Source organism: Canis lupus, chromosome 18 (genome assembly GCF_011100685.1).
Source record: "Canis lupus familiaris isolate Mischka breed German Shepherd chromosome 18, alternate assembly UU_Cfam_GSD_1.0, whole genome shotgun sequence".
Classification (NCBI taxonomy): Eukaryota; Metazoa; Chordata; class Mammalia; order Carnivora; family Canidae; genus Canis; species Canis lupus.
The window spans coordinates 55,637,862-55,648,063 of NC_049239.1; the positions used below are offsets into that span (position 1 = coordinate 55,637,862).

Consider the following 10,202-nt stretch of genomic DNA (forward strand, 5'->3'; position numbering starts at 1 on the left):
TTTCCTTCAGTAATTCCGAGGCCCTTTAAAAAGATAATTTTTATATTTTATGTTTTTTTTTAGTTACTGAGGCACTACTCAGCCAGAAGCAACCTTATCCTACTAATAAAGTCTCCAAGCATTTGTAAAATACTTTTCTTTCCTCTGAACTCTGAAAGCTGACTGTCCCCAAGGAGTTAATTTAACATTCCATCTTAAAAACAAGTAGGAGAGGAGCAAACTGTTTTACGGCATATTCCCCATAATCACAGCTGCATATAAAATATATATACATATTGTCAAATATTTGAAATGACTGGGATGGGATTATGGCAAACTGTATGTTTGTTTGCTTTTGGTAGAAATATTTCTGAAATGTTACACTGTTTATAAGAAGTATACAAGTAAATGTAGATCATCAGGGAGGGGATGGAGAAGGAACTCAATGGCTGAAATACAGCAGTGGGAGCAGTGGGAAGATTAACCGCATAAATCTTTTTTTTTAAGATTTTATTTATTTATTTGACAGAGAAAGAGAGCGCAAGCAGGGAGAGCAGTGGGCAGAGAGGGAGACGGAGAAGCAGGCTCCTTGCTGAGCAGGGAGCCTGACATGGGGCTCCATTCAAGACCCTGGGATCATGACCTGAGCCAAAGGCAGGTGCTTAACTTTTATTTTATTTTTATTTATTTATTTTTAAAGATTTTATTTATTCATTCATGAGAGACACACACAAAGAGAAAGAGAGGCAGAGACACAGGCAGAGGGAGAAGCAGGCTCCATGCAGGGAGCCCGACATGGGACTCGATCCCGGGTCTCCAGGATTGGGCCCTGGTCTAAAGGCAGTGCTAAACTGCTGAGCCACCTGGGCTGCCCTTGTTAGGTTTTTTTAGATCACTTGTTCCAATTACAGGATATGGGGTCTTACATGGTTTATTTAAACACTGTACCTTTTCTTTTCTAATAACTATTAAAATCTTGACAGTGCAGCTGATTACCTATAGTCTCTCTTTCCCTAGAACTTTATTCTAGCCTTTTAAACCAGGACTCAGCATACTATGGCCTGGGGCAAATCTAGCCTGTTTTTCCCTTGAGCTAAAAATAGCTTTACATTTTTACATGGTTAAAAAAAGTCTACAAAAAATATTTTGTGACACATGAATATGATATGAAATTCAAATCTGTGTTCTCAGTATTACTGGAACACAGCTGCATCCGTTCACTGACAAATCATCTATGGCTCCTTTCATACTACAATGCCCAAGTGGAGTACAGGCACATGTCAAAGATAATACAGGTTTGATTCCAGACCACCACAACAAAGAAATACTGCCATAACGTGAGTCAAATGAATTTTTTGGTTTCTAGGGCACATAAAACTTAGGTTTACTCTGTACCGTACTCTACAAAGTGTTCACTACCTTTATGTCTAAAATACCCTACATATTTATCTTAATTAAAAAATAATTGCTGGGGTACCTGGGTGGCTCAGTAGGTTGGGCATCTGACTCTGGTTTGGGTTCAGGTCATGATATCAGGGTTGTGGGGGCCATTCCTGCACTGCCTTGGGCTCCATGCTCATCAGGGAGTCCGCCTGAGAGTCTCTCTCCACCTCCCCACAAATAAATAAATCCTTTAAAAAAATGAAAAAAAAATTGTTAAAAATCATCTGAGCCTTCAGTGAGCCATAATCTTTTTGCTGGAGGAGGGTCTTGCCTCAGCAGTCCTGCCGCTGCTTCACCATGCACTTGTGTGTTATGGAGATGGCTGCTTTCCTTAAACCTCATGAACCAACCTCTGCTAATTTCAGAATTTTCTTGGGCAGCTCTCTCACCACTCAGCCTTCATAGAATTGAAGAGTTTTGGCATTGCCATGGGTTAGGCTTTGGTTTATAAGGAGTGTTGAGGCTGGTCTGATCTTCTATCCAAACCACTCGAACTTTTTCTGTATCAGCAACAAGACTGCTTTGCTTTATTTGTGGGAACACCAGAGCAGCACTTCTAATTTCCTTCAAGAACTTTCCTTCACGTTCACAACTTGGCTGTTTGGCACAAGAGGTCTAGCTTTCAGCCCATCTTGACTTTTGACAGGTCGTCTTCACTAAGCTTAGTCATTCTAGCTTTTAAGTGAGAGACGTGCAACTCTTCTTTTACTTGAATATTCAGAGACCATTGTAGGGTTATTCGCTTGCCTAAGTTCAACACTGTTGTGTCTCAGGGAATAGGGAAGCCAGAGGGGAGCAAGAGAGATGGGGGACAGCCAGTCGGTGGAGCAGTCACAGCATGCTGAACATCTATGGCCTAACTTTTCTCCCTAACGTGTGTGTGGTTCATTGTGCCTCCATTAATTACAATAGCAACATCAAAGATCACTGATCACAGAGGACATAACAAATATAACCACAAAGAAAAAGTTTGCAATGTTGCAAGAATTACTAAAATGTGACAGACACGAAGCGAACAAATACTGCTAGAAAAAATGGTGCCAATAGACTTGCTCAACACAGGGTTGCCACAAACCTTCTATTTGTAAGAAACACAGTATCTGTGAAGTGCACTAAAGCAAGGTATGCTTATGGTTGCAACAAAGACCACATAGCCCTCAAAATCTATCTAGTGCTTCATGAAAAAAGTTTGCCAACCCCTGCTAAAATACGTCTGAATGATGTATCACAGAGGAACTTTCTGATGTGGTTAGGCTGCAATTCATGACCCTCCCTGTATCTGTGCCTTTTACCAGGACATTTTGTAGTACTTTCCCACCTGGGCTCTGGGCACAGTCATATGACTTGCTTTGACCAATGGGAGTCTAAGAGACACAACACAGAGGCTTGAAGTAAGTATTGCACAATGGGGGTTATTCTTCTGCTCCTTTGCCACTGTCATGTGAATGAACCCAGGCTAGTCCCTGGAGGATGACTCATGAGAACCAGAACACCCCAGTCATTCTAGCTGAGGCCAGCCTAGGTTTGCCAAAAGCCCCAAATCCCAAGATCATCAAAGCTGCCTGGCTGACACACAAATGAGCAAGCCTAGCAGAAATCATCTAAACCAGTCCGATCAGCTGAACCCCAAGGCTCAAGAGCCACATAACTATTGTCACATGCCACTGAAGTTCATGGTGGTCTGTTACATATTATTCTGGCAATAGAAAACTGATACCATGAACACATGAATTTTAAAAGTTTCTTTTGCCAAAACAGGTTAGGGATTTTTATTCTTCTGAGTGCAGTTTAGGGCTCTGATGGTGGGGAGAGTCTGAATAAAGCACAAAAGTCCAGGGGTATCTGAGTGGCTTAGTCAGTTAAGTAAGTGTCTGACTTTTGGTTTTGGCTCGGGTCATGATCTCAGAGTCTTGAGGCTGAGCCCCATGTCAGGCTCTATGCTCGGTGTGGAGTTTGCTTGTCTCTCTCTCCCTCTGTTCCTCCTCCCCTGCTTGTGTGTGCATGTACACACACTCAAGCACTCTCTTGCTCTCTTTTGCTCTCATTTGTAAAATTAAATAAATAAATAAATCTTAAAAAAAAAAGGCACAGAAATCTGGAATTCCAACGCTTGGAGCGGGGCATCAGAATGCATTCTGAATTTCTACAGAAATAGCTTGTACTCATAATGGCATTCAGTAATACCTGTGTTTGTTCTGTGACTGAAGCTGCCCACTGGGTCAAGCAAATGCTAAGGCCAGGACTTGATGTACCTCTTATCTGCAACAGTAGACAGACAGACTCCACCATTTATGGAAAAATAATTCAATTTATTTCCTATTTATAAAGTGTTAAAAAAGTGCCTTGGGTATAGAATCTAAATGTCTACAGTGTGATGAGTTAGGAGCTCAAAAATATCACTCTTTGCATCCATTAATTATGTTTGCTGCAAAGAAACCAGGTGCCAGGAGCCCCTCCTGTACCAGGCTAAGTGATAGCTTCCTAAGGATCAAGCCTCACAGCCTTCTATGAGGAAGAGAAGTAGAGAGCAGGAAAGGAAAAGGGGCAGAACTGAGGTAGGAGGCCAGGGAGGGTTATGTACTAAAGCCTGTATTGGGAAACACTTTAATTTGCAAGAGGGAAGATCTTCCTTCTTGACTATTAAACACAAATGGTCTGAGCCTGTCCTATGAAAGTCACATTGCTTCCTGTGCATAGGGTAAACCCCACCCCACAGAGCCATAAATGTGGCCTCTGTCAGGAAGGAAAGGCACCCATCAGTGTGACCAGAAGCAGTCACCTTTGGACTTGTGTGAACTCCTTGCGCAGCCATAAAGAGTCCTGGTAGAAGCGAGGATCGCCCAGTCTCACAGCGGTTCGTTTGTAGAAGTAACAGTATAGCACTGCTGCTGTGAACAATAAATAGGAAAGAAACTTCAGGGATGCTCCTGAATATTCATTACAGGCTAAGGACACAACCTAATAGGGCAAAGGAGCTCTGCCTCATGATTTCCCAGTGACTACTAGCAAGGGCAGTGGGCCATCATCTTTCCTGTTCTTGTCATGGCTGTTCCACTCATCCCATTCTGGCAATGATGGACTGGGAAAGCAAGGACCAAGGCCCTTAGCTGCCTGAGCCACAGGTGAGACCAAAGTGAGGCCTGAGGTTGCTCTGGTCCTTACCTAGTCTCTGGAATACAAATAGCGTTTGAAGTCCATCTGTCCAGACAAAGCGGTTGGAGTTTTTCCAGCGTAAGTTCTGAAGGAGACATGAGTAGAAAGGGAAAGTTTAGTGACCAGATGAGCTGCAGAAATGCTGCTTGGTTTTAAATCAGGCTAATATCAGGACACCTGGGTGGCTCAGCAGTTGAGCATCTGCCTTTGGCTCAGGGCATGATCCCAGGTCTGGGATTGAGTCCCATATCGGGCTCCCTGCAGGGAGCCTGCTTCTCCCTCTGCCTAGGTCTCTCTGCCTCTCTGTGTTTCTCATGAATAAATAAATAAGAATCTTTAAAAAAAAAAATCAGGCTAATCTCACCCTCCTTCTTCCTTCCCACAACTCCCAGGAGTATTTCTCAAAGGAGCTTCAAACTCCCTTTTCTGTGCAAAGGAAATATCCTTTTAAGTCTGAAGGAGGAAGTTTGAACTTAGCTACTTATTCCCTTTCATTCCATGGCCTTTTCCAAGGAGAAGTGCTACACATTATCTCAGGACTGCAGTGGTGGTCACTGTCTGGCCTTGAAGATCTCAGGCTCAGTTCCTGTCAGATTAAGGCTTAGTGCACTCAGGATTTAATCAGATTAACAGCTTTATAGTACAAAGTACAAAGCCAGGACCTATTTTGGTCCCAGGACCCAGAGCAGAGACAATCCTTTTCAGGAAGCACCTAGAGAGACTCTGGCACTGCTGTTTCTTTCCTGTGAGCCCTACTTCTCTCTGTGGAATAACAAGGGCAACTTAAGAAGGTTTAGTCTAAAAAGGTGGCTTTATTTTTTTTAAAGATTTTATTTATTTATTCATGAGAGACACAAACACAGAGAGAGAGAGAGAGAGAGAGGCAGAAACAGAGGCAGAGGAAAAGCAGGCTCCATGCAGGGAGCCTGACATGGGACTCGATCCCAGGTCTCCAGGATCACACCCTGGGCTGAAGGTGGCGCTAAACCGTTGAGCCACCGGGGCTGCCCCAGAAGGTGGCTTTAGTAGAGAAGTGACTAGGGAAGCCTCCTGGGCTTTTCTTGTGTTTGATCAAGATGAGTACTTGGGAAACATAGGCGACGTTTCCAAAGAGATGGAACAGTTCATGAAGCAGGAGAAATCTGGAACCATGAAAACTGGGATCTACTGTGAGGCCATGTTGGCACCTTGGAGAGGAGTCCTTCTGGTATAAGTGATGAGAACAGAGTAGAGGGCATGAGGTACTAAAGGGCAAGTGGCACTCTTGGCACAGCCATTTCCCACGGGACACTGATATCTAACAATATCTTGTCCCAACACCTACCTGCCCAAACAGCTAATGATGAAACAGAGTCCCCTTCCTGTTTTACCTCTGGCAGGACTGTTTGGGGCAAAGGTGAACGGAATATTCCAGAAGCGTCCCCTAACTCTTGGATAAGGCAGTCTTTTAACATGAAAGGTTGGGCAGAAGTGCTTTATGCAACTCACATATGCCCAAGCCCAGGTGGCACCACATTCATTCACCACAAACACACCTGTTTCCTGTCAAGGATTCTGTGAGATATAAAAGAATGATGCTGGGATCCCTGGGTGGCGCAGCGGTTTGGCGCCTGCCTTTGGCCCAGGGCGCGATCCTGGAGACCCGGGATCGAATCCCACATCGGGCTCCCGGTGCATGGAGCCTGCTTCTCCCTCTGCCTGTGTCTCTGCCTCTCTCTCTCTCTCTATCATAAATAAAAAATAAATAAAATAAAATAAAATAAAAAAATAAAAGAATGATGCTGAATTCCTAGGGAAAAGATACTCCTTGCTCCTTAAGCTCTGCTCTTACCATGACCCAGACATGAAGGGAGATGCTGAGGGCAAAGTACACAGCTGTGAGGATGATGGTCCCTTTGAACTTGTGGAATAGGAGGTTGACCAAGCCAGCCTGGAAGACGAAGGTGTTGAAGAACATGAGGAAAATGATGATGATGTTGAAGAGGATTGCGATATCCTGGATGCTGTGGACATCAAACAAAGCACAGCCAAATGGAGGTCTGTGTGATGATCCAAGAGCTGGCTCTGAGTCCTAAGGGACACCATGAAGTCTGGTCTCCCCTGTGCTCTAGCCTTCTGAAACCCGCCCCCCCCCCCTACACACACACAGGTGTTATGGGCCTTTGGGGCCCAAATGACATGAGGTTTAACTACCTGCAGGCCCCATCAGTGAGGTGCAGCCCACAGACAAGGCTTCCCTGCTCTGACGCTCTTAACCTTCTAGACACTTGGGAGGAGAAGCTGCTTTCTTCCCTATGTCTAAAAAAAGCCAGTACCACCTGTCACACATTTCCATCTAGTGAGATGGCAATGCCTTTCCCCTAATCTTGGCATGGCCAGTGTCTTAGTGCCATTCAAGTCTCAGTTCTGATGTCCCCTCTTCAGAAAGCCTCCTTTAACTCTACTGCCTTAGGTAGCCCTCCCCTCTCCACCCCATCTGCTTTCCATCCACTGTATGACATTTGTTACTATTCAAAATTATCTTTAAAAAAAAAAAAAAAATGTAGGGCAGCCCGGGTGGCTCAGTGGTTTGGCACCACCTTTGCCCCAGAGCCTGATCCTGGAGACCCAGGATCGAGTCCCATGTCGGGCTCCATGCATGAAGCCTGTTTCTCCTGTGTCTCTGCCTCTCTCTCTCTCTCTCTCTCTCTCTGTCTCTCATGAATAAATAAATAAAATTTTTTAAAAATAAAATAAAAATAAAAAATAAAAAAATGTATTCGTTGTCTCTTTCCACTTGAGTGGAAACTCCATGAGAGCAGGAAATTGTCAGCTTTACTGCTGCACCTGGAATACTGTCTGGTAAGCCAATGAACACTTGTTGAATGAAGGAAGACAGTGTCAAACACCAGTCTTCTTTCTTTCTTTCTTTTTTAAGGATTTTATTTATTTATTCATGACAGATACAGAGAGAGAGAGAGAGAGAGAGAGAGAGAGAGAGAATGAGGCAGAGACACAGGCAGAGGGAGAGGCAGGCTCCATGCAGGGAGCCTGACATGGGACTCGATTCCAGGTCTCCAGGATCATGCCCTGGGCTGAAGGCAGGCGCTAAACTGCTGAGCCACCGGGGCTGCCCAAACACCAGTTTTCTATTGATAACTAGCCTCATGGAGTCTGTAAGCCACTGGGGAAGAAAAATGCCAACAGCTTCTATCCCATATATATAACTGATACAACTGCCCTTTTAACCTGTGGTTCTGTAATCCTCTTTCATGACAATGTAAGACAATATTTCTACTCACAGATAGAGAAAATGACCCTCTGACTGCTCCCTGGATCCCAGACCCTTGTTAGAGGTATATAAATACAGGACCCTTGACATGTCTATGGAGTACCCAAGATATGCAACATTTTATTTTCCCTGAGGTTTCTCTATTAATAACTTTAAAATGCTAAATCACAATTGTCAGCTGTCCAGTCCCACCCACTGAACTCACATGAAGAGCACCAGCTGGATGACAGGAGCCATCCGGAGTAGCTCCGAGAAGGAATTGACAAAGAGGTCATAGGACAGCAGCAGGAACTGCAGTGAGAGCACCAGGCTATAGTTACTGGTCTGGAGCATCTTCCTTCTGCTTTATTGGGCCCCCAGGGGCACATTCCACAATTTCCCAAAAGAAAGCTCCTGGCTTTCTCCCCAGCACTGAGGGAGAAGCACTAGTTCCTCAAATCAGAGCTGTTTACCTTGAAGACAAGGGCCTGTTGGGGAGGAGGGAAGGGGGAGAAATTCATTAATACAGTAAATATTTATTGCGGCTCTAATCCATGCCAGGTGTAGGTGCTTGGGATCCGTCAATGACCAAAACCACTACCATGTCCAAAAAACCCAACTAGTCACTCCTTCTGGGGAGCATTATCCTCCAAACTTTCTCCATGCCTGGAAACTTCTAAATGCAGAGCTCTTTCTTTTTTCTTTAAGTTTTGTTTATTCTTTTTTTACGTAATCTCTACACCCAACGTCGGGCTCAAACTCATGACCCAGAGACCAAGAGTAACATGCTCCTCCAACTGAGCCAGCTGGGCGCCCCAGTGCAGAAATCTTTCTAACCACTTTTGAGTTCAAAGGAATCTAGGAGTACTACAAAGAGTGTCTGTCTGGTTGTGCAATCAATACTAATTCTAATACGAACTGCAGCAGCAAGCCTTTATATTATCACTTACAATATGCCAGGGACTATTTTAAGTAATCGCTACAGCCAACGTGGGGCTCAAACTCTTGACCCTGATCCCCGTTATCGAATCACATGCTCCACCAACTGAGCCAGCCAGGCACCCCTGCCTGGGGCTATTCTAAGCACTAAAGTTCTGTAAATCTCACAATAACCGAGTGAAGCAGAAGAGTCACTATTATCACTCTACCCCTTATGCAGTTAGGACAACTGAGGCTCAGAGAGGTAAAATAACTTGTCCCAGCTCACAGAGCTGGGATTGGGATTCAGGCAGCCTGGGTCCAGAGTCTGTGCTCCTAACTACTCCCCAAAGCTGCCTCTCACATAACAGGTGGGCTGACAGGTAACCAGGTGGGAAGGATGTGGGAGCCAGAGAGGCAGGGAGGGGTGCAGGACGTGAGCAAGAAACCGTGCTCTCCTGCAAGGCTCTGTTTAAGGTGGCCACAACAGAGTGGCACCATATGAAGGGGGCCTGGCCCTTACTCCCGCATATTCCAAGGCCCAGGAATTGTTCTGGGGGGTGTCCTGTGACCCTTCCACCTCGGTCCAGTCTCTAAGCAGATCTCAAGATGCTCTCAAGTGTCAGAGCACAAGGTCGAACGAACTAACATCTGTAAAACGTTTCACGACCGTCATTATTCGTGAGGTTGCTTATCCTACCCCCGTCTCGAGCTCCAGCCATCAGTGCGATAAACTTATCACGTATTATTCTATCGTGATACACGTGGCGCCCAGGACAACTTCGGCAAAGGGGAGAACGAAGGATTCCCTCCGTCGTACCGAGGCGAGGACGCGCCTACAGGGCCAGAGTTCAAGTCAGCCCCGCGGGTCGCAGGTGGGCAGAGCCGGCCTCCCAGCGACCCGCGACCCCAAAGCCCACGGCGCCCCGCCCCCGCTCAGGGCAGCGGCGGCCCGGCCGGCTCGGTCTGTCCCAGCTCCCTCCCCCGCGCGCCCCTTGTCCCCGGGGCAGTGTTCCTCTCCGTCCTTCCCCACCCACTTCATAATGGGGCCACCTTGGCAGAACACCCGCCCTACACCGTAACGACCGAGACCCCGACTCGCGCCGTCTCACCCGCTCCGCCCGCGCGCTCTCCTCCCGCTCCGAGGCGCGACGCCGGTTGTCATGGGGACGCCGTCCCGGCTTCCGGAAGCCGCTGGTAGGTCCCGGAAGTACATGGCGGCCGCGGGCTCCGCGTGCGCCGCGCACCCGCCGGGCCTCGGCGCTCCCTCCGCTCTGCGGTCCGCGCGGCCGCCGCGTTTGGGCAGGCCCTCTCGTGCCGTCGCAGCGCCGCCGCATCCAGCCGTCCGCCGAGCGCGAGGTGGGGGTGACGGCCCGGGCCGAGCGGCGGCGGCGCTCCTTGCCTGGGGAAGAAACGCCCGCGGAGGACGCGGGGCTGGCAGCCGGCGGCCTGGGACTCC

General features: G+C 46.9%; 1 protein-coding gene across 3 annotated transcripts; it reads right to left on the bottom strand.

Moving 5' to 3' along the window:
* Window positions 1-3,710: 3,710 nt before the first annotated feature.
* Window positions 3,711-9,997, bottom strand: TMEM138 (transmembrane protein 138). 3 transcript variants are annotated; one of them, XM_038564408.1, is made up of 5 exons: window positions 9,856-9,997; window positions 8,052-8,313; window positions 6,407-6,578; window positions 4,585-4,660; window positions 3,711-4,307 (listed from the first exon to the last, which is right to left on the bottom strand). In XM_038564408.1, exons 2-5 carry the CDS (start codon window positions 8,177-8,179, stop codon window positions 4,198-4,200), a joined length of 486 nt encoding a protein of 161 aa, XP_038420336.1. In that variant the 5' UTR covers window positions 8,180-8,313; window positions 9,856-9,997; the 3' UTR covers window positions 3,711-4,197. The 3 variants fall into 3 exon arrangements, with proteins under 3 accessions (XP_038420336.1, XP_038420334.1, XP_038420335.1); XM_038564406.1 differs by having other exon boundaries at window positions 3,711-4,310; XM_038564407.1 differs by lacking the exon at window positions 9,856-9,997 and adding an exon at window positions 9,444-9,581 and having other exon boundaries at window positions 3,711-4,310.
* Between the last annotated feature and the right edge of the window lie 205 nt (window positions 9,998-10,202).